Source organism: Cherax quadricarinatus, chromosome 43 (assembly GCF_038502225.1).
Source record: "Cherax quadricarinatus isolate ZL_2023a chromosome 43, ASM3850222v1, whole genome shotgun sequence".
NCBI classification, from domain to species: Eukaryota; Metazoa; Arthropoda; class Malacostraca; order Decapoda; family Parastacidae; genus Cherax; species Cherax quadricarinatus.
The window spans coordinates 4,429,366-4,454,996 of record NC_091334.1 but is presented as its reverse complement, the minus strand read 5'-3'; the positions used below and the strand labels follow the sequence as shown (position 1 = coordinate 4,454,996).

The window sequence follows — 25,631 nt, the reverse complement described above, 5'->3', positions numbered from 1 at the left end:
CCCTCAGTCTTGATGGAAGGTGGTCAGTCCCTCAGTCTTGATGGAAGGTGGTCAGTCCCTCAGTCTTGATGGAAGGTGGTCACTCCCTCAGTCTTGATGGAAGGTGGTCACTCCCTCAGTCTTGATGGAAGGTGGTCACTCCCTCAGTCTTGATGGAAGGTGATCAGTCCCTCAGTCTTGATGGAATGTGGTCAAGTCTTGATGAAGGTGATCAGTCCCTCAGTCTTGATGGAAGGTGATCAGTCCCTCAGTTTTGATGGAAGGTCTTCAGTTCCCCAGTCTTGATGGAAGGTCTTCAGTTCCCCAGTCTTGATGGAAGGTCTTCAGTTCCCCAGTCTTGATGGAAGGTCTTCAGTTCCCCAGTCTTGATGGAAGGTGATCAGTCCCTAAGTCTTGATGGAAGGTGATCAGTCCCTCAGTCTTGATGTAAGGTGATCAGTCCCTCAGTCTTGATGGAAGGTGATCAGTCCCTCAGTCTTGATGGAAGGTGATCAGTCCCTCAGTCTTGATGGAAGGTGATCAGTCCCTCAGTCTTGATGGAAGGTGATCAGTCCCTAAGTCTTGATGGAAGGTGATCAGTCCCTCAGTCTTGATGTAAGGTGATCAGTCCCTCAGTCTTGATGGAAGGTGATCAGTCCCTCAGTCTTGATGGAAGGTGATCAGTCCCTAAGTCTTGATGGAAGGTGATCAGTCCCTCAGTCTTGATGGAAGGTGATCAGTCCCTCAGTCTTGATGGAAGGTGGTCAGTCCCTCAGTCTTGATGGAAGGTGGTCAGTCCCTCAGTCTTGATGGAAGGTGATCAGTCCCTCAGTCTTGATGGATGGTGATCAGTCCCTCAGTCTTGATGGTAGGTGATCAGTCCCTCAGTCTTGATGGAAGGTGATCAGTCCCTCAGTCTTGATGGAAGGTGGTCAGTCCCTCAGTCTTGATGGAAGGTCGTCAGTCCCTCAGTCTTGATGGAAGGTGTTCAGTCCCTCAGTCTTGATGGAAGGTGATCAGTCTTGATGGAAGGTGGTCAGTCCCTCAGTCTTGATGGAAGGTGGTCAGTCCCTCAGTCTTGATGGAAGGTGGTCAGTCCCTCAGTCTTGATGGAAGGTGGTCAGTCCCTCAGTCTTGATGGAAGGTGGTCAGTCCCTCAGTCTTGATGGAAGGTCGTCAGTCCCTCAGTCTTGATGGAAGGTGTTCAGTCCCTCAGTCTTGATGGAAGGTGATCAGTCCCTCAGTCTTGATGGAAGGTGGTCAGTCCCTCAGTCTTGATGGAAGGTGTTCAGTCTCTCAGCCTTGATGGAAGGTGATCAGTCCCTCAGCCTTGATGGAAGGTGGTTAGTCCCTCAGTCTTGATGGAAGGTGGTCAGTCCCTCAGTCTTGATGGAAGGTGGTCAGTCCCTCAGTCTTGATGGAAGGTGGTCAGTCCCTCAGCCTTGATGGAAGGTGGTCAGTCCCTCAGTCTTGATGGAAGTTGGTCAGTCCCTCAGTCTTTATGGAAGGTGGTCAGTCCCTCAGTCTTGATGGAAGGTGGTCAGTCCCTCAGACTTGATGGAAGGTGATCAGTCCCTCAGTCTTGATGGAAGGTGGTCAGTCCCTCAGTCTTGATGGAAGGTGGTCAGTCCCTCAGTCTTGATGGAAGGTGGTCAGTCCCTCAGTCTTGATGGAAGGTGATCAGTCCCTCAGTCTTGATGGAAGGTGGTCAGTCCCTCAGTCTTGATGGAAGGTGGTCAGTCCCTCAGTCTTGATGGAAGGTGGTCAGTCCCTCAGTCTTGATGGAAGGTGGTCAGTCCCTCAGTCTTGATGGAAGGTGGTCAGTCCCTCAGTCTTGATGGAAGGTGGTCAGTCCCTCAGTCTTGATGGAAGGTGGTCAGTCCCTCAGTCTTGATGGAAGGTGGTCAGTCCCTCAGTCTTGATGGAAGGTGGTCAGTCCCTCAGTCTTGATGGAAGGTGGTCAGTCCCTCAGTCTTGATGGAAGGTGATCAGTCCCTCAGTCTTGATGGAAGGTGGTCAGTCCCTCAGTCTTGATGGAAGGTGGTCAGTCCCTCAGTCTTGATGGAAGGTGATCAGTCCCTCAGTCTTGATGGAAGGTGATCAGTCCCTCAGTCTTGATGGAAGGTGTCAGTCCCTCAGTCTTGATGGAAGGTGATCAGTCCCTCAGTCTTGATGGAAGGTGATCAGTCCCTCAGTCTTGATGGAAGGTGGTCAGTCCCTCAGTCTTGATGGAAGGTGATCAGTCCCTCAGTCTTGATGGAAGGTGATCAGTCCCTCAGTCTTGATGGAAGGTGATCAGTCCCTCAGTCTTGATGGAAGGTGATCAGTCCCTCAGTCTTGATGGAAGGTGATCAGTCCCTCAGTGTTGATGGAAGGTGATCAGTCCCTCAGTCTTGATGGAAGGTGATCAGTCCCTCAGTCTTGATGTAAGGTGATCAGTCCCTAAGTCTTGATGGAAGGTGATCAGTCCCTCAGTGTTGATGGAAGGTGGTCACTCCCTCAGTCTTGATGGAAGGTAATCAGTCCCTCAGTCTTGATGGAAGGTGATCAGTGCCTCAGTCTTGATGAAAGGTGGTCAGTCCCTCAGTCTTGATGGAAGGTGATCAGTCCCTCAGTCTTGATGGAAGGTGATCAGTGCCTCAGTCTTGATGGAAGGTGGTCAGTCCCTCAGTCTTGATGGAAGGTGATCAGTCCCTCAGTCTTGATGGAAGGTGATCAGTCCCTCAGTCTTGATGGAAGGTGGTCACTCCCTCAGTCTTGATGGAAGGTGATCAGTGCCTCAGTCTTGATGGAAGGTGGTCAGTCCCTCAGTCTTGATGGAAGGTGATCAGTGCCTCAGTCTTGATGGAAGGTGATCAGTCCCTAAGTCTTGATGTAAGGTGATCAGTCCCTAAGTCTTGATGGAAGGTGATCAGTCCCTCAGTGTTGATGGAAGGTGGTCAGTCCCTCAGTGTTGATGGAAGGTGATCAGTCCCTCAGTCTTGATGGAAGGTGATCAGTCCCTCAGTCTTGATGGAAGGTGATCAGTCCCTCAGTCTTGATGGAAGGTGATCAGTCCCTCAGTCTTGATGGAAGGTGGTCACTCCCTCAGTCTTGATGGAAGGTGGTCACTCCCTCAGTCTTGATGGAAGGTGATCAGTCCCTCAGTCTTGATGGAAGGTGATCAGTCCCTCAGTCTTGATGGAAGGTGGTCAGTCCCTCAGTCTTGATGGAAGGTGATCAGTCCCTCAGTCTTGATGGAAGGTCGTCAGTCCCTCAGTCTTGATGGAAGGTGATCAGTCCCTCAGTCTTGATGGAAGGTGATCAGTCCCTAAGTCTTGATGGAAGGTGATCAGTCCCTCAGTCTTGATGTAAGGTGATCAGTCCCTAAGTCTTGATGGAAGGTGATCAGTCCCTAAGTCTTGATGGAAGGTGATCAGTCCCTCAGTCTTGATGGAAGGTGATCAGTCCCTCAGTCTTGATGGAAGGTGATCAGTCCCTAAGTCTTGATGGAAGGTGATCAGTCCCTCAGTCTTGATGTAAGGTGATCAGTCCCTCAGTCTTGATGGAAGGTGATCAGTCCCTAAGTCTTGATGGAAGGTGATCAGTCCCTAAGTCTTGATGGAAGGTGATCAGTCCCTCAGTCTTGATGGAAGGTGATCAGCCCCTAAGTCTTGATGAAAGGTGATCAGTCTCTCAGTCTTGATGTAAGGTGATCAGTCCCTAAGTCTTGATGTAAGGTGATCAGTCCCTAAGTCTTGATGGAAGGTGATCAGTCCCTAAGTCTTGATGTAAGGTGATCAGTCCGTCAGTCTTGATGTAAGGTGATCAGTCCCACAGTCTTGATGGAAGGTGATCAGTCCCTCAGTCTTGATGGAAGGTGATCAGTCCCACAGTCTTGATGGAAGGTAGTCACTCCCTCCTCCTCACTCTACTCCATGTACCACACTGTCCTACACTCCTCACAGTCACCCTGGTCGTCACACACGTGTCATACAGGTGAGTTACGACCTTCATAAGAACCTCCTGGTTTTTGTGTGTAGGGGCAGGAGGGGGAAGAGTCGTATGTGAATAAGCAGGGAGGAAGAGAAACAGAGACACAGGGAGATAGAGACAAAGACAGACAGAGACTAACATAAAAAAATCCAATAATTTTAAATCTCGTTCAATCAAGGAAACTCTGGGTCTTTCAGGGTAAACTTCATTTTTTTTCCTCCGGCGCGATTTAAATTAGTTTAGCCACGTGTAAACCAGGTGTAAACCAGGTGTAAACCTGGTGTGAACCTGGTGTAAACCTGGTGTAAACCGGGTGTAAACCAGGTGTTGTTGATCTGTGTCAGGTGCGAGGTTCGTCAATTCCTTGACAGATGTTTACTCTGTAGCTTCAGGTCTACTCTGTGAATTGTTCCATCCATGGTATTGTGGGCTGTGAATCGTTCCAGCCATGGTACTGTGAGTTGTAAATTGTTCCAGTTACGGTATTGTGGGATGTAAGTTGTTCCAGCAACGGTATTATGGGCTGTAAATTGTTACAGCCACAGTATTGTGGGTTGTAGATTGTTCCAGCCACAGTACTGTGGGCTGTAAATTGTTACAGCCACAGTATTGTGGGTTCTAAATTGTTCCAGCCACAGTATTGGGGGTTGTGAATTGTTCCAGCCACGGTATTGTGGATTGTAAACTGCTCCAGCCACAGTATTGTGGGTTGTAAATTGTTCCAGCAACGGTATTGTGGAATGTAGATTGTTCCAGTCACAGTATTAGGGTTGTAAATTGTTCCAGCCACAGTATTGGGGGGTTGTAAATTGTTCCAGTCACGGTATTCTGGGTTGTGAACAGCTCCTGCATGGTAATGTGGACTGTGAATTGTTCCAGCCACGGTATTGTACCCTCCCTGCACAACACGCTGACACAGTTCCCGGGTTTGCGTGACCTTCCTTAACGCTGCTAAAGACCACCGTCTGATTTACCGGTCAACTTAACCGAATAAACTCCAGATTATCCTCAATCATGTTTAAAAGACTCCCCTCCCCCTATTCATCGGATCCCTCGGGGTTAAAGACCCCCATCTCTTATTCATCGGGTCCCTCGGGGGTTAAAGACCCCCTCCCCCATTCATCGGGTACCTCGGGGGTTAAAGACCCCCTCCCCATCCATCGGGTCCCTCGGGGGTTAAAGACTCCCTCCCCATTCATCGGGTCCCTCGGGGGTTAAAGACCCCCTCCCCCATTCATCGGGTACCTCGGGGGTTAAAGATCCCCTCCCCCATTCATCGGGTCCCTCGGGGGTTAAAGACCCCCTCCCCCCATTCATCGGGTCCCTCGGGGGTTAAAGACCCCCTCTCCCCATTCATCGGGTCCCTCGGGGGTTAAAGACCCCCTCCCCCATTCATCGGGTCCCTCGGGGGTTAAAGACCCCCTCCCCCCCTTCCTCGGGGCCCGCGGGGGTTAAAGACCCCCTCCCCCCATTCATCGGGTCCCTCGGGGGTTAAAGACCCCCTCCCCCCATTCATCGGGTCCCTCGGGGGTTAAAGACCCCCTACCCCCATTCATCGGGTCCCTCGGGGGTTAAAGACCCCCTACCCCCATTCATCGGGTCTCTCGGGGGTTAAAGACCCCCTACCCCCATTCATCGGGTCCCTCGGGGGTTAAAGACCCCCTCCCCCATTCATCGGGTCCCTCGGGGGTTAAAGACCCCCTCCCCCCATTCATCGGGTCCCTCGGGGGTTAAAGACCCCCTCCCCCATTCATCGGGTCCCTCGGGGGTTAAAGACTCCCTCCCCATTCATCGGGTCCCTCGGGGGTTAAAGACCCCCTCCCCCCATTCATCGGGTCCCTCGGGGGTTAAAGACCCCCTCCCCCATTCATCGGGTCCCTCGGGGGTTAAAGACCCCCTCCCCCCATTCATCGGGTCCCTCGGGGGTTAAAGACCCCCTCCCCCCATTCATCGGGTCCCTCGGGGGTTAAAGACCCCCCTCGGAATTTAGTGCTGGAATAATTTTTGAGAATTTTATATTATTTTAGAGTCTTCAAAGGACAAGAGGAGAGAATTGCTGCATATATATTTTTCCGTAAATTCTCGGGACTCGAACCGAGGTGCCGGAACTACGGTTCGATTCCCCGCCGTGTTCTGTTTGTGTGTGTATATATGTATGTACATAAGTATGTGTGTACGTATATACATGTGTATATACCTGCTAGTAATGCCTAAAATGAGGATCCTAGAATGAGGATCCTAGAATGAGGATCCTAGAATGAGGATCCTAGAATGAGGATCCTAGAATGAGGATCCTAGAATGAGGGTCCGTGAAATGAGACTCCTAGAATGAGGCTCCTAGAATGAGGCTCCTAGAATGAGGCTCCTAGAATGGGGATCAGCGGAATGAGGAACCGTGGAATGAGGATCCGTTGAATAAGGATCAGTGGAATGAGGATCCGTAGAATGAGGATCCGTAGAATGAGGATCCTAGAATGTCGCTCCGCGGAATGAGGATCAGTGAAATGAGGATCAGTATTCCGTGTGACGGAATATTGAATTGCTGATGAACGAGACACCTGGTGTCTTCATTCAGAGAACGTTTCGCCCACCACTGGCTTTACCAATACAATATTCATGTCACTTGAAGGTGGGAGGTAAAAACGAACACAGGTACAACTAGCGTAACGTTTTACTGTGGCGACGTTTTGCTCTCCGGAAGCTTCGTCCAGCCGTAACTTGGAGGAGTCGAAGCTGGTGACATCAGGAGGGGGCGAGACCACGCACGGTATTGTTCACCACCAGTTCGACTCTCACCACTCACTGGGAAAAAAATACAAACAACAGTCTGTACGTTTCGCCCATGATTTCGAAACATTATCTTCTATGCTGAACCATTTCTCTCAGTGTTATTTCAGTCTCTCTCTAAAAGGTCCAATTAACATGCTAATTTAAATCCCCGTCTCTAAATTGTTTACCTTGAACTACGATATTTTTTAAGTTCCGGACCACCCCACCCCCCAAATATATATATATATATATATATATATATATATATATATATATATATATATATATATATATATATATATATATATATATATATAAATTATTAAAACAGGCTAGACCAGGGGGAAGTGTGTTTGCTTGGTGCTTGGTTTGTTGTTTGTGTGAAGAGTGTGATTTCTGGTTGACCCTTCCATCGTGACGCAGGTTCTAACCACTCGCTCATAGCCAGGTTCAACACTGATGCAGGTTCTAACCACTCGCTTATAACCAGGTTCAACACTGGTGCAGGTTCTAACCACTCGCTCATAACCAGGTTCAACACTGGTGCAGGTTCTAACCACTCGCTCATAACCAGGTTCAACACTGACGCAGGTTCTAACCACTCGCTTATAACCAGATTCTACACCAGGTCATATACTCACACATACACAGGAGTCAGGTATGTGCATCAGCCTGCAGCTGAGGGACTGACCTCCAGACTTGGGTGTAAGTATAAAAATGGGCTAGTCTGGAGTTCAACCCCTCACCCTGATTGAGTTGAGGTTTACAGATGGTAGTTTATCCTCGGGGTAGGCTGAGGGACCAGACACCTGCAATGGCTGTAAGTAACCAGGGTTTTTGTCTGATGCTGGAGGGAGTGCAAGATGTGACTGTGTGATGAACACTGAGTGAAGGTGATATACTCAGTGCCTGCCACAACTGCTATTACTCTGACATGCACTCATAAGGCGGTTCCACTCTGTTGTGCACTCTAATCACTCAAAAGCTAAAACCTCGTAGCTCCCAGTAAAATAACTTTCCACTCACTAACAATATTAAATTTCCAATAAGGTTAGAGTCCTCGTTATCCGCTGAAAAAATACTAATATTGATCGGAACACATTAAAAATTCGAACACTGACGTTCGCAGAGGTCCCGCCAGGCACCACACTCATTATATGAAGCTCACAGAATTCGTCAAAGCCGAAGCCATAGACAGACATGGAAGCCATAGAGAAAGCCGTCATCATTGGCACCCAGATTAGGCAGGATTTCTAAGAAGAAGGCTCAAGAGGTCTATGTACTGATCTCCAATACACAGAGGCGTGCAAAACGAGCCACAAGGGACGGGGAGGAAATGTGACAGCTCGATTCCTCTGGCACTGTCGTCTGTCTTATGTCAGAAGCTGTGTGACGTATGGAAAATTGATTAATGAAATGGGGAGAAAATAGTCACTGGAAAAAAGGCACCTGGCTAAGTACTGGCAACAGTCCGAAAGTCTTGAAGCTGCTACAGTCCCTCCTCACTTGTGTGGGAGTGTTCCCATACAGGCTATTGTATACAAAGGCTTTTTTTTTTATCAACGGTAACGAGTAAGACATACATGTCGAGTCACGTTTTAGCTGTGAAAACTTTTCGCTCTATGGATTACATAAGAATCTATTTCACTAAGCTCAACACAGAGCGAAACGACTGAGGAAAAAATGCAAGAAAATGAACAAGATTGAACCGACGTCCTGTGAGTAGCACACACAACACTGTGCCACCCAGCCATTATGAGAGACAGAAGTGTTTGTACTCACTGAGGACAGTCATGGGAGCGTTGGAAGTCTCAGTACGGAAGCTGGGATGTTCAGCAATCACTTCACAACGATAGTCTCCCGAGGCTGACACTGTCAGTCTTGTCAGTGACAACATCACCCGGTGCTCGTTACGGAACACCTCCTGCAAGGGGCAGACAACACACTCATGTTAGGAAGGGAGAAACTCACAGTATGGGTCAACACATGTTATGGGGGGAGAAACAGTATAGGTCAACACACTCGTTATGATGGGAGAATCTCACAGTATGGGTCAACATATGTTATGGGGGGAGAAACAGTATAGATCAACACACTCGTTATGACGGGAGAAACTCACAGTATGGGTCAACACATGTTATGGGGGGAGAAACAGTATAGATCAACACACTCGTTATGACGGGAGAAACTCACAGTATGGGTCAACACATGTTATGGGGGGAGAAACAGTATAGATCAACACACTCGTTATGACGGGAGAAACTCACAGTATGGGTCAACACATGTTATGGGGGGAGAAACAGTATAGATCAACACACTCGTTATGACGGGAGAAACTCACAGTATGGGTCAACACATGTTATGGGGGGAGAAACAGTATAGGTCAACACACTCGTTATGACGGGAGAAACTCACAGTATGGGTCAACACACTCATGTCATGGGGGGAGAAACAATATGGGTCAACACACTCATTATGATAGGAGAAACTCACTCACAAAATAAAGCAAGCAGACCTCTGACAGAGCCACAAGTTGCAAAAATAAATTATTTTTGGCTCCACGTTTTGCTCCCGTCATTGAGACGATGACAGCTAGTATTATTGCTATTCTGCCTGTCTGTCTGTCTGTCTGTCTGTCTGTCTGTCTCTCTCTCTCTCTCTCTCTCTCTCTCTCTCTCTCTCTCTCTCTCTCTCTCTCTCTCTCGCTCTCTATCCTCCCTCCCCTCTTCCCTTGTCTAACAAATTGCTAAATTCTATCCACCAGCGTGTTATCCAGGCCTGTGTGGACAGCCAGGAGGCAGGATGACAGGTCCTGATCCCTGACCTGACCCAGCTTAACCTAACCAGCTCCCCCCATCCCTTCCTGTGAACCAATACACAGCCTACCACTGTGTCTCCCCACTTCCAGTTATCGCAACACACTCCCTTTGTGTCCAGTTTTACTAGTTAAAAATCAATTTTAACTCACACCATTAGTTTCACTGTAACTCAGTTACGACTAATTCGTGATATTCACAGACATACTAGAAATCTGTAAAGCCGATTTCTTCTAAATTTTTCAGTAAGTTATGATTGTTTAAATCCACCTTCCCTCCTTCCCCAGCCTGAAATTCTGGCTTAAGCCGCCACCCCATTCCCCATTAGACTGAAAGAAAGGCTGAGGTAGTGAATCACAGTGACACGTGCAACTGTAGGAGCACCAGCCTGAGGGCCAGCACTTGTATCCACTCTCTCCATCCTAATGCTATTGCCAAACCACTATCCAATCCCCTGAGCCCCGAGGTAGTGAAGGGACGGGAGGGAAGGAGGGAGGAGGGGAGGCTTCAGACCCTGGAACTTCAGTAAACTGATTTCAATTTGCCTAGAATTCTCTGAAGCCACGTGTGACAGTGATGAATTACACAACTGACTAATATCTGGGTATCTTAGACTGTAGACTTTTTGCCATCCTGTGCCTTTATCAATACAGTGTAGATAGGCACTTCATTATCCAATATATATATATATATATATATATATATATATAGATATATATATATATATATATATATATATATATATATATATATATATATAACAACATTGCGGCTAGCCGAGGGCTCGAACCCATGTTGTTTTGGCCTGCCTCATGGTGAGCAAAACTCACACGATGCTGTAACCCACAGGACCACCCAATCCTACAACATCACGCACCCAGCAGAGCTAGGTGTTGTACCGAGATCCGAAGAGATTTAATTGTGTGGGTACCTCAGATTTGATTTCATTCTACTCCCCGTTTGGTGTACTAGCCTCCACAAACATGGATTTGAGCCCTCGGCTAGTCGCAGTGTTGTTATTGATTAAATATCACTCGTTCGTGGTTACAATACGATATAGTATAAACCTTGGTAATAAATACCGACAAGTGGGTTTAGAAAGACACGTAAGCAAACACTATAACATATTTATTAGAAAACGTTTCGGTCCTGGGACCTTGATCACTTGTAACATACAGAGGTAGAAAGACATTTTATATATATAGGCGGAGAGTGAGATGTGACGCACGTGACCTGAGGAATGTCAAGGTCCCAGCACCGAAACGTTTTCTAATAAATATGTTATAGTGTTTGCTTACGTGTCTTTCTAAAACAATACGATATATACTGCTTGTGGAGGCTAGTACACCAAATGGGGAGTAGAATGAAATTTGCTCAGAAGCACCCACACCATCGTATGTCTTCGGATCACGGTACAACACCTAGCTCTGTTGGGTGCGTGAGCTTTGTAGGACTGCGTGTTCCTGTGGGACAGAGCTTCGTGTGATTTTTCTTCACCATGAGGTGGGCCAAAACAACATGGGTTCGAGCCCTCGGCTAGCCACAGTGTTGTTATATATACATATGAGTGAGGTAGTCATACCTACACTTGAAGCTGTGTACAGCAGGTGCCGCCAGCGTCTTGAAGTGTGACAGAGAGCCACAGGGATTCTACAGAGATCCATATTAATCCTAAGGTAATGAAGTGTCTGTCTGGCTTTACCGCCTGGCCTATCCTGGCCTATCCTGGCCTATCCTGACCTATCCTGGCCTATCCTGCCACATCCTAGCCTATCCCGACCTATCCTGGCCTATCCTGGCACACCCTGGCCTATCTTGACCTATCTTAGCCTATCCTGGTCTATCCTGGTACATCCTGGCCTATCCTGACCTATCCTGCACATCCTGGCCTATCCTGGCACATCCTGGCCTGTCCAGACCTATCCTGGCCTATCCTGGCACATCCTGGCCTATCCTGGGATAAACCATACATGATTATTACTTTTATGGAGGAAACGCTAAACTCGTAGGGGTTAGTGGGGCGCGTCATGCATCGCCTAGAAGAATGGAAGGTGACCATGTTTGATCCAGGGTCCTTGAATATAGAGCGATGGATAATGCTTTAGAGCTTCAAGTCATGTCTGACTCTGTGCAGAGCTTTATCAAGTCATATCATATTATGCTTCACTTTATAGAGCGTTAGTAAGTTGTGTGTCAGTGCGTAGAGCTTTATCAAGTCATGTTTCACTGTATAGAGCTTTATCAAGTCATGTTTCATTGTATAGAGCTTTATCAAGTCACGTTCCACTGTGTAGAACTTTATCAAGCCATGTTTCAGTGAGTAGAGCTTTATCAAGTCATGTTTCAGTGAGTAGAGCTTTATCAAGTCATGTTTCAGTGAGTAGAGCTTTATCAAGTCATGTTTCACTGTGTAGAGCTTTATCAAGTCATGTTTCAGTGAGTAGAGTTTCAGCAAGTCATGTTTCAGTGAGTAGAGCTTTATCAAGTCATGTTTCAGTGAGTAGAGCTTTATCAAGTCATGTTTCACTGTGTAGAGCTTTATCAAGTCATGTTTCACTGTGTAGAGCTTCAAGTCATGTTTCACTGTGTAGAGCTTTATCAAGTCATGTTTCACTGTGTAGAGCTTTATCAAGTCATGTTTCACTGTGTAGAGCTTCAAGTCATGTTTCACTGTGTAGAGCTTTATCAAGTCATGTTTCACTGTGTAGAGCTTCAAGTCATGTTTCACTGTGTAGAGCTTCATCAAGTCATGTTTCACTGTGTAGAGCTTTATCAAGTCATGTTTCACTGTGTAGAGCTTCAAGTCATGTTTCACTGTGTAGAGCTTCATCAAGCCATGTTTCACTGTGTAGAGCTTTATCAAGTCATGTTTCACTGTGTAGAGCTTCAAGTCATGTTTCACTGTGTAGAGCTTTATCAAGTCATGTTTCACTGTGTAGAGCTTCAAGTCATGTTTCACTGTGTAGAGCTTCATCAAGTCATGTTTCACTGTGTAGAGCTTTATCAAGTCATGTTTCACTGTGTAGAGCTTCATCAAGTCATGTTTCACTGTGTAGAGCTTTATCAAGTCATGTTTCACTGTGTAGAGCTTCATCAAGTCATGTTTCACTGTGTAGAGCTTCATCAAGTCATGTTTCACTGTGTAGAGCTTCATCAAGTCATGTTTCAGTGAGTAGAGCTTCATCAAGTCATGTTTTACTGTGTAGAGCTTCATCAAGTCATGTTTTACTGTGTAGAGCTTCATCAAGTCATGTTTTACTGTGTAGAGCTTCATCAAGTCATGTTTCACTGTGTAGAGCTTCATCAAGTCATGTTTTACTGTGTAGAGCTTCATCAAGTCATGTTTCACTGTGTAGAGCTTCATCAAGTCATGTTTCAGTGAGTAGAGCTTTATCAAGTCATGTTTCACTGTGTAGAGCTTCAAGTCATGTTTCACTGTGTAGAGCTTTATCAAGTCATGTTTCACTGTGTAGAGCTTCATCAAGTCATGTTTCACTGTGTAGAGCTTCATCAAGTCATGTTTCAGTGAGTAGAGCTTCATCAAGTCATGTTTTACTGTGTAGAGCTTCATCAAGTCATGTTTTACTGTGTAGAGCTTCATCAAGTCATGTTTCACTGTGTAGAGCTTCATCAAGTCATGTTTTACTGTGTAGAGCTTCATCAAGTCATGTTTCACTGTGTAGAGCTTCATCAAGTCATGTTTCAGTGAGTAGAGCTTTATCAAGTCATGTTTCACTGTGTAGAGCTTCAAGTCATGTTTCACTGTGTAGAGCTTTATCAAGTCATGTTTCACTGTGTAGAGCTTCAAGTCATGTTTCACTGTGTAGAGCTTTATCAAGTCATGTTTCACTGTGTAGAGCTTCATCAAGTCATGTTTCAGTGAGTAGAGCTTTATCAAGTCATGTTTCACTGTGTAGAGCTTCTTCAAGTCATGTTTCACTGTGTAGAGCTTCATCAAGTCATGTTTCACTGTGTAGAGCTTCATCAAGTCATGTTTTACTGTGTAGAGCTTCATCAAGTCATGTTTCAGTGAGTAGAGCTTTATCAAGTCATGTTTCAGTGAGTAGAGCTTTATCAAGTCATGTTTCACTGTGTAGAGCTTCATCAAGTCATGTTTCAGTGAGTAGAGCTTTATCAAGTCATGTTTCACTGTGTAGAGCTTCATCAAGTCATGTTTCAGTGAGTAGAGCTTTATCAAGTCATGTTTCAGTGAGTAGAGCTTCTTCAAGTCATGTTTCACTGTGTAGAGCTTCATCAAGTCATGTTTCACTGTGTAGAGCTTCATCAAGTCATGTTTAAGTGAGTAGAGCTTTATCAAGTCATATTTCAGTGAGTAGAGCTTTATCAAGTCATATTTCAGTGAGTAGAGCTTTATCAAGTCATATTTCAGTGAGTAGAGCTTTATCAAGTCATGTTTCACTGTGTAGAGCTTTATCAAGTCATGTTTTACTGTGTAGAGCTTCATCAAGTCATGTTTCACTGTGTAGAGCTTTATCAAGTCATGTTTCACTGTGTAGAGCTTTATCAAGTCATGTTGCACTGTGTAGAGCTTTATCAAGTCATGTTTCACTGTGTAGAGCTTTATCAAGTCATGTTGCACTGTGTAGAGCTTTATCAAGTCATGTTTCACTGTGTAGAGCTTTATCAAGTCATGTTGCACTGTGTAGAGCTTTATCAAGTCATGTTTCACTGTGTAGAGCTTTAAGTCATGTTTCACTGTGTAGAGCTTCATCAAGTCATGTTTAAGTGAGTAGAGCTTTATTAAGTCATATTTCAGTGAGTAGAGCTTTATCAAGTCATATTTCAGTGAGTAGAGCTTTATCAAGTCATGTTTCACTGTGTAGAGCTTTAAGTCATGTTTCACTGTGTAGAGCTTCATCAAGTCATGTTTCACTGTGTAGAGCTTTATTAAGTCATGTTTCACTGTGTAGAGCTTTATTAAGTCATGTTTCACTGTGTAGAGCTTCATCAAGTCCTGTTTCACTGTGTAGAGCTTCATCAAGTCATGTTTCACTGTGTAGAGCTTCATCAAGTCATGTTTCACTGTGTAGAGCTTCATCAAGTCATGTTTCACTGTGTAGAGCTTCAAGTCATGTTTCACTGTATAGAGCTTCATCAAGTCATGTTGCACTGTGTAGAGCTTCATCAAGTCATGTTGCACTGTGTAGAGCTTCAAGTCATGTTTCACTGTGTAGAGCTTCATCAAGTCATGTTTCACTGTGTAGAGCTTCATCAAGTCATGTTTCACTGTGTAGAGCTTCATCAAGTCATGTTTCACTGTGTAGAGCTTCATCAAGTCATGTTTCACTGTGTAGAGCTTCAAGTCATGTTTCACTGTATAGAGCTTCATCAAGTCATGTTGCACTGTGTAGAGCTTCATCAAGTCATGTTGCACTGTGTAGAGCTTCATCAAGTCATGTTGCACTGTGTAGAGCTTCATCAAGTCATGTTGCACTGTGTAGAGCTTCATCAAGTCATGTTTCACTGTGTAGAGCTTCATCAAGTCATGTTTCACTGTGTAGAGCTTCGTCAAGTCCTGTTTCACTGTGTAGAGCTTTATCAAGTCATGTTTCACTGTGTAGAGCTTTATCAAGTCATGTTTCACTGTGTAGAGCTTTATCAAGTCATGTTTCAGTGTGTAGAGCTTTATCAAGTCATGTTTCACTGTGTAGAGCTTCATCAAGTCATGTTTCACTGTGTAGAGCTTCAAGTCATGTTTCACTGTATAGAGCTTCATCAAGTCATGTTGCACTGTGTAGAGCTTCATCAAGTCATGTTGCACTGTGTAGAGCTTCATCAAGTCATGTTGCACTGTGTAGAGCTTCATCAAGTCATGTTGCACTGTGTAGAGCTTCATCAAGTCATGTTTCACTGTGTAGAGCTTCATCAAGTCATGTTTCACTGTGTAGAGCTTCGTCAAGTCCTGTTTCACTGTGTAGAGCTTTATCAAGTCATGTTTCACTGTGTAGAGCTTCATCAAGACATGTTTTACTGTGTAGAGCTTTATCAAGTCATGTTTAAGTGAGTAGAGCTTTATCAAGTCATGTTTCACTGTGTAGAGCTTCATCAAGTCATGTTTCACTGTGTAGAGCTTCAAGTCATGTTTCACTGTATAGAGCTTCATCAAGTCATGTTGCACTGTGTAGAGCTTCATCAAGTCATGTTTCACTGTGTAGAGCTTCAAGTCATGTTTCACTGTATAGAGCTTCATCAAGTCATGTTGCACTGTGTAGAGCTTCATCAAGTCATGTTTCACTGTGTAGAGCTTCAAGTCATGTTTCACTGTGTAGAGCTTCATCAAGTCATGTTGCACTGTGTAGAGCTTCATCAAGTCATGTTTCACTGTATAGAGCTTCGTCATGCTTCAGAGTGCAGGGTTGCTGGTGATGTTGTCCAAGAATCGGTGTCAGCTTGCACCTCCGTCACCAGAACTGTCAACAACTTTCGTCTGTGAATTTTTTTTTTTTCGTTTATTTCCTCTTCTATCTTTCGTCAGTTTTAATCCTACATTCTCTCTCCCTCCCTTCTTCATTCTCCCTTCTCCATACTCCTCATTTCCCTTTTCCTCCTGTACTTCCTCCTGTTTCCTCCCTCCATCCTTCCTCCCCTTCTCTCTCCTCATTTCCCTCCCTCTCGCCCCCGCTCCCCTCCCCCTTCCCCCTCCCCCAGTAGGGTCAACAAACATTAATATCACTTCCCCCAGACAAATCCATGACCGACCCCCGGAAGGTCAACAAGCAATTTCTTGAGCAAACTATGTTATTGACACTGCCACCACTGCCACCACTGCCACCACTGCAACTACCACCACTACTACTACTACTGCCACTACTGCCACTGCTGCCACTACCACCACTACTACCACTGCCACCACTACCACTACCACCACTACCGCTATCACAACCACTGTGGAGAAAATTTCTCCAGGACGGGGGTATCGGCCCTCCTTCAGCCCTTTTCAGCCTTTTTTTTTTTTAGCCCTGAAGGGCCCAGCCCTCTCAGAAGGGGCAATGGCATCTTGTTTACTTCCACATCAAGTAGTCGCAAGATGCTTAACCAGCGTGTACCAGTCACAGGTCACATCACCTTCTTGCAACCAATATAAGTTAACCAGGACAAAACACTGGTGTCAGCAAATCCTTTATACGAGGGAAACTTAGGCCAGCGAAGGACGCTACATGGTAGATTCCTTTTAGACTTCGTCGAGACAACTCATGCGCCACACTGTAGTGCCAAAGACTTTTGTGATCACGTATTTGTTAATTAAAGAACTTCAATGGATATAGCAGATACAGAAAAGAGTGATCAGTTTCTTTAGTGTTATGACTGTAAACAATAGACAATTCTTGGTGAACAGTGTAACGAGTGTTGCGAATTTCTCAACGAAGTGGAAGACCGTGTGGCATTCTTCAAATAAAATGTCTGCTTCAGTCAAGATAGCGGATATCCGAATGTAGTTATGGGTCAGCTACAAATACCCAGGTACGTCTGATAAACATGATATTGGTTAGGTCAGCAGTGGATATCTAATTCATGTCTTATTTGGCGGTACCATAATCCAGCTACCCGTGGACTTTCGAGTCCAAACCAGTACGTATAACTTCAGTAATTAGTTCATGAGATGTGCTGAATAACACCCCCTAGGGGTTACCTGGAGGTTATTCCGGGGATCAACGCCCCCGCGGCCCGGTCCATGACCAGGCCGGGGGTAATTATACTTATACCACCAATCTTTTAACAGCGCAAGTGTGGTTACATCGATGACACCAAGAACTTTCTGGAAGCAGCTGCAGAACAGTGGAATCATCATCAACCTATGTGCCCTTACAGCTCACTTGTTGTATGACTCTGCTTGTTTGTATGCAAAACCGTACAGTTGGTCCTTCATATCGGATAAAGACCACATTGTGGTCCAAATTTGTTGTACTACAGTGTACAAAGAAATTACAAGCCAGGGACCTTCGAAAAAAACTGTAAAACTAGTGTTTTTAGAATATAAATCAGTATGAGTCCCTCCAGGCTTAATCACAGAGAATGGGAGGCTGCCACTAGCAATAGAAAATAGGAGGTGTTCACCCAGCAGTCACCCATCACATCCAACAGAAAATGGGGGCTGGATGGCTCATCCAATCAACTACTCACATCATCTACTGGCGACCAAACAAGAATCGCTGACATCAGCATTAACCCAGATGGCGTTCAGTTTGTGTTGAGTGTATATATACACATTGTGTTTATAATGTTTATAGACACAAATTAACAGATGAGACTGTGTTTAATTTGTCTCTTATAGATTTAACTGCTATATAATTAATGAAGTTACATTAAGTGTAAGCTTTCATCTATTAACAATGACATTTGCATATATGTGTAAGAAATATACATGTGTGAAATACATTTACAGTTATACTGTGACATAGATGTTTAGTGAATGAAGGGTATAACGTTATTACTTAGGGCGACTCAGCAGTGTTCCAAGCTGAGATCACATCAACACAGCACAGCTGATATCAAGGTCCAGCCGTATGTACCTTGTACCCTTCAAGGTCACTGACCCTGAGGTCACAGTTAGTGGGTCAGTAGTATTGCTGACACCAACACTATGTGGTTTATAGCATTGCAGTGTTTAAACACTCTAAATGTGGCGCTAAGAATTATCTGTATTCCATTACAATGGCTTCCTTGAGTACCCAATTTAACTCCTTACACACTAAGATTACACAATTAGACACTCTAATTTCACTCTGTGTAGGGTTGACTTAAGATGCAAACATAGATTTTGACGATCTTGAGGCAAAACTGGAATTACTTACTCAGTGTCTGGAAATAATTCAGTTTATGCAATATATGAAAGTGAAATCCTAGAATCAAATTCATCTAAGGATGACATTAAAAATGTCTTGGGTACTTTTAGTGATCAACAACGAAGGTGGACAGGAGCACAGGCTACCTGTCGCAAAACTGTCACAGAGACCTACTGTAACTAGTGGTCAGATAAGATAAGATAAGATTTCGTTCGGATTTTTAACCCCGGAGGGTTAGCCACCCAGGATAACCCAAGAAAGTCAGTGCGTCATCGAGGACTGTCTAACTTATTTCCATTGGGGTCCTTAATCTTGTCCCCCAGGATGCGACCCACACCAGTCGACTAACACCCAGGTACCTATTTGCTGCTAGGTGAACAGGACAACAGGTGTAAGGAAACGTGTCGAAATGTTTCCACCCGCCGGGAATCGAACCCGGGCCCTCCGTGTATGAAGCGGGAGCTTTAGCCACCAGGCCACCGGGCCACCTGTTACACCTGCCACAACAATTGCCACAACAGGTACCCCATTACTAAGTTTGCCTACCTTGTCATTGCCTATTTTCCAAGGTCATAATTACAAAGAATTTATTAGTGGTTTTCAATTCATAGTAAATTCACGAACTGATATTGACGAGATTGCTAAGTTCAGTTATCTTACATGTCTTAAAAAAAAAAAGGAGAACCCTACGAACTGATTAAGTTATTTCCGGCGGTTACAGGCATACATCATCTAGCCTTACATGTCTTAGCAGATAATTACTTTGATGCTGACAAAGCCAGGGTTAGACATGCAGTCTTAATATCAAGCTTGAAGCCACCCAAACATTGTTTTTCAGACTTACAGGCATTTAGGATCACATTGTCTCAGATCTCTAGGTGCTAAATATGACCTACAGCAATGTGACTGGTTTATCAGTGGTATTGTACAGGATAAGTTGTCACCACACACTAATGAATAATTATATATTATGTTCAATAAATACTGCTTCATTTGTCAACAAATTAGCAATGGTTTGTAAACAACAGCTTCTTGCACGCAAGCAACCAGACAAGATGATAAATCCACAAATCCTGTGGATAATGAACCTTCAACTCATTATAAAAAAAAGTATACCTACTCCCACCAAGTGTTTAGGTGAACACAAGGGAGGTAAATGCTCACTGAAGAAGTGTTTTAAATGCAAGGGTATGCATCATACAGCATTATGCCCAAATACTTTTGCTGAACAGCAGCAGACTTCCACAGAATCAGGAAGTCAACAAGCAACAGCATTAAATGTGAGAGATGAGTTTAAAGCAACTGCTCTCCCGATAGCTCGAGTTGAGTTATCTAATAAATTACACAAAACCAATGTGCTAACACTATTTGATCAAGGCTCACAAAGGTCCTTCATAAGAAGATCAGTGTTGCAGAAACTGAATAAACAACCCTATGCCAAAATACAGTTAGATATAGCTGGTTTTTATCCAAAGTTCTGGTAAACAGACATATGACCTAGCCAGAATCACTGTTGGTCTAGAAAACAGGAAAAAGACAGTAGAACATGACTCACGAAATCGTAATGACACGATTGGAAACAAACCATACCACGGGCGGGATTGAACCCGAGGTCAGGGAGTCTCAAAACTCCAGACCGTCTCGTTAGCCACTGGATCAGCTAGCCACAATAAGATTCGTCCAACTAGGCGGCTAGCTGGTCCAGTGGCTAACGCGACGGTCTGGAGTTTTGAAACTCTCTGACCGCGGGTTCAATCCTGCCCGTGGTATGGTATTTTTAAGACAGTAGAAGCTGTGGTAGTAGATGATTTGCCTAAGTCTGTGCAGATCCAGTGATTAAAAGAAACAGTTGAAACACAGAAAGCAGCCAAGGTCAAGTTAGCTTGTCCTGACATACAGACGGACACTATTAGTCCAAATGATTTAATTATTAAGTGATTATTATCACTGATTTGTGCTAATTATAGTAAGTAAATATAACGTTCACTTGCTAAAAACAGCAGGAGGCCACACTAAGCTAAGTTCCTTTACTGTTCACTTATGTGACCCAGTTTGTTTGCATGTAAAAACCCTACACCCACTACCATCACTACTACCATCACCACTACCATCACTACTACCATCACCACTACCATCACTACTACCATCACCACTACCATCACTACTACCATCACCACTACCATCACTACTACCATCACTACTACCATCACCACTACCATCACTACTACCATCACCACTACCATCACTACTACCATCACCACTACCATCACTACTACCGTCACTACTACCATCACCACTACCATCACTACTACCATCACCACTACCATCACTACTACTATCACCACTACCATCACTACTACCATCACTACTACCATCACCACTACCATCACTACTACCATCACCACTACCATCACTACTACCGTCACTACTACCATCACCACTACCATCACTACTACCATCACCACTACCATCACTACTACCATCACCACTACCATCACTACTACCATCACTACTACCATCACCACTACCATCACTACTACCATCACCACTACCATCACTACTACCATCACCATTACCATCACTACTACCATCACCACTACCATCACTACTACCATCACTACTACCATCACCACTACCGTCACTACTACCATCACCACTACCATCACTACTACCATCACCACTACCATCACTACTACCATCACCACTACCATCACTACTACCATCACCACTACCATCACTACTACCATCACCACTACCATCACTACTACCATCACCACTACCATCACTACTACCATCACTACTACCATCACCACTACCATCACCACTACCATCACTACTACCATCACCACTACCATCACTACTACCATCACCACTACCATCACTACTACCATCACCACTACCATCACCACTACCATCACTACTACCATCACCACTACCATCACTACTACCATCACTACTACCATCACCACTACCATCACTACTACCATCACCACTACCATCACTACTACCATCACCACTACCATCACTACTACCGTCACTACTACCATCACCACTACCATCACTACCACCATCACCACTACCATCACTACCACCATCACGACTACCATCACTACCACCATCACGACTACCATCACTACCACCATCACGACTACCATCACTACCACCATCACGACTACCATCACTACCACCATCACCACTACCATCACTACCACCATCACGACTACCATCACTACCACCATCACCACCACCATCACCACTACCATCACCGCCGCTATCACCCACACCACCACCACCACAATCATCACCACCACTATCATTACCACCTCTATCACTACCACCACTACCACCAATGCCACCACCACAACCACCATCACCACAACCACTATCACTACCACCACTACAATTACCACCGCCACTGTCACCACCACCACTATCACTAACACCACTATCACTACCACCACTATCACTACCACCACTACCACCACTACCACCACCACAATCACCACCACCACCACTACCACCATCATCACCACCACCACTATCACTACCACCACTATCACCACAACTACTATCACTACCACCACCATTATCACCACCACCACTATCACTACCACCTCTATTACTACCACCACTATCACTACCACGACTACCACCACCACAACCACCATCACCACAACCACTATCACTACCATCACTATCACCACCACCACTATCACTACCACTACTATCACTACCACCACTATCACTACCACCACTACCACCACCACAATCACCACCACCACCCCCACCACTATCACTACCACCACCACAGGAAGACTAAGGGTTCTAACAGTGAACCATGTTGCAGAACCCCATCATTATCTCCCATACAACATTATCTCCCATACATCATTATCTCCCATACATCATTATCTCCCATACATCATTATCTCCAATACATCATTATCTCCAATACATCATTATCTCCCATACATTATCTCCCATACATTATCTCCCATACATTATCTCCCATACATTTATTATAACAACCTTCAACAATCTCTGTTAACTATCACCTCATTCTGATTCTCGTGACAGGTGATGGGCACAACACCCGCATAACCGTGTTAAATTATCTATATCCATGTACAACCGTCTTAACCATATACGACTGTATATCCATGTATAATAGTGTATAGTCGTTTATAACTATGTATAACTCTGAATAACCCTGTATAACCGTGTAAAGCAGTGTATAACCGAATTTAACCATGTATAACCATATATTACTTTGTATTACCGTGAATAACTGAGTTTAGCAGTGTATAAGCATATACACTAGTGAGAACGGCTGGATTTGAGATCGACAACCTCTACTAGTGAGAACGGCTGGATTTGAGAGGGACCTGACGTCTCAACATCTGAGTTCTTACCTCTTCTAGTGACCTACGTCTCACCTCTTGGCGCTATATAAAGCTCCATCCTGTCACTTTTTCTCCATATTGTTTCATATTATGGAACAATGCTCTTCTCCAGACTGAGGGACTGACCACCTCAAAACTTTAAGGGTGATGGACTGATTACATCGTCTTCAAGTATCTTCTGCTTCTATCAACTTTTCTGTACTTGACTGAAGAAGCCTACTGTGTAGGCGAAACGTTTCGAAATAAAGATACCTAACTGTTGCATATGTGTCTTACCTAACAGAATTTGGCTTACAGTTAGATAAGTTCACTCTGCAAGACAATGAATCTTTGTATAAGTTCACTCTGCAAGACAATGAATCTTTGGATAAGTTCACTCTGCAAGACAATGAATCTTTGTATAAGTTCACTCTGCAAGACAATGAATCTTTGGGTAAGTTCACTCTGCAAGACAATGAATCTTTGGGTAAGTTCACTCTGCAAGACAATGAATCTTTGGATAAGTTCACTCTGCAAGACAATGAATCTTTGTATAAGTTCACTCTGCAAGACAATGAATCTTTGTATAAGTTCACTCTGCAAGACAATGAATCTTTGTATAAGTTCACTCTGCAAGACAATGAATCTTTGCTTCTTGCTTGTGTACGTTTTGTCAGGGATGAAAGTTCCGTTCAGAAGCTGTTATTTGCTAGACAACAGAAACAGATACAAAAGGGGAGTCAGTATTTCGTGTTGTTGAGAGTTATTTCCAAGAGAAAGACATCCAGCTTACCAACATTCTTGCTTGTGCAATGTCACCACCACCACCACTATCACCGGCACTGCTATCACCACCACCACTATCACCGGCACTGCTATCACCACCACCACTATCACCGGCACTGCTATCACCACCACCACTATCACCGGCACTGCTATCACCACCACCACTATCACCGGCACTGCTATCACCACCACCACTATCACCGGCACTGCTATCACCACCACCACTATCACCGGCACTGCTATCACCACCACCACTATCACCGGCACTGCTATCACCACCACCACTATCATCGGCACTGCTATCACCACCACCACTATCACCGGCACTGCTATCACCACCACCACTATCACCGGCACTGCTATCACCACCACCACTATCACCGGCACTGCTATCACCACCACCACTATCACCACCACCACTATCACCACCACCACTATCACCACCACCACTATCACCACCACCACTATCACCGGCACTGCTATCACCACCACCACTATCACCACCACCACTATCACCGGCACTGCTATCACCACCACCACTATCACCACCACCACTATCACCGGCACTGCTATCACCACCACCACTATCACCGGCACTGCTATCACCACCACCACTATCACCGGCACTGCTATCACCACCACCACTATCACCGGCACTGCTATCACCACCACCACTATCACCGGCACTGCTATCACCACCACCACTATCACCACCACCACTATCACCACCACCACTATCACCACCACCACTATCACCGGCACTGCTATCACCACCACCACTATCACCACCACCACTATCACCGGCACTGCTATCACCACCACCACTATCACCACCACCACTATCACCGGCACTGCTATCACCACCACCACTATCACCGGCACTGCTATCACCACCACCACTATCACCGGCACTACTATCACCACCACTACTATCACCGGCACTACTATCACCACCACCGTTATCACCACCACCACTATCACCGGCACTACTATCACCACCACTACTATCACCGGCACTACTATCACCACCACCGTTATCACCACCACCACTATCACTACCACCACCGCTATCATCACCACCACTACCACTATCATCACCATCACCACCACCACCACCATCACCATCACTGCCACCACTTCATTGCTGTGTATATATATTTATCTATATGCAGGGGTCGATTCATAGCTCCTGGCCCCGCTTCTTCACTTGTCACTACCAGGTCACTTACTCCCTGTTCCAAGAGCCTTATCATACCTCTTTTTAAAGCTATGTATGAATCCTGCCTCCACTGCACTCTCCCCTTGTTGTGTCCCATTTAGATTTAGAAAGCATATAGGAAAGTATTGGTTGGGAAATAGGGTAGTTGATGAGTGGAACAGTCTGCCTAATAGGGCGACTGAAGCTAAAACCTTGGGTAGTTGCAAGTTTAGGTTGGATAAATACATGAGTGAGAGAGGTTGGACTTGAGTGGGACTTGCATATGAGTAAATAGATTTATCAGTGCTATTGTTAGGGTAGCACTGAAAAGGGGGGGGGGCAAATATTGTGCTAGTGAGTTGGATTGTAAAAGACCTGCCCAGTATGGGCTAACAGGCATATTGTAGTGTTCCTCCTTCCTTATGTTCTTATCTCTGAAACATTTTAACCCTGTCCACCTTGTCTATTGCTTTCAGTATTTTATACGTCGTTATCATGTGACTATCCCTCCTATTGTCCATTGTTATCAAGTTAAGTTCCCTTAACCTTTCCTCAAAAGACATGCTCCTTGGTTCTGGAACTAGTATTATTGCAAACTTTTGCATTTTCTCCGATTTCAAGACGTGTTTGACTAAGTGTGGGTTCCACACTGGTGCTGCATACTCCAATATGGGCCTGACGTACACGGTGTACAGTGTTTTGAATGACTTTTTAGTTACATGTCGAAATGCTATTCTCAGATTCGCCAGGCGCCTATATGCTGGACTGGCTATTTAACTGATGTGCGCCTCAGGGAACATACTCGATATAATGATCACACCAAGATCCTCTTCCTTAAGCGAGGTTTGCAACCTTTGATCCCCTAGACTGTGCTTCGTCTTTGGTCTTCTTTGTCCTTTCCGAAGCTTCATGACTTTGCACT

General features: G+C 45.0%; 1 protein-coding gene across 2 annotated transcripts in view; it reads right to left on the bottom strand.

Moving 5' to 3' along the window:
* The window catches only part of LOC128694108 (uncharacterized), a 361,817-nt gene extending 353,194 nt beyond the window's left edge, over positions 1-8,623 (bottom strand). For both annotated transcript variants that reach the window (XM_070093486.1, XM_070093485.1), the window contains exon 1: positions 8,506-8,623. In XM_070093486.1, the coding sequence (XP_069949587.1) occupies positions 8,506-8,620 (115 nt within the window). In that variant the 5' untranslated portion in view covers positions 8,621-8,623. The remainder of the gene's footprint in view (positions 1-8,505) is intronic.
* Between the last annotated feature and the right edge of the window lie 17,008 nt (positions 8,624-25,631).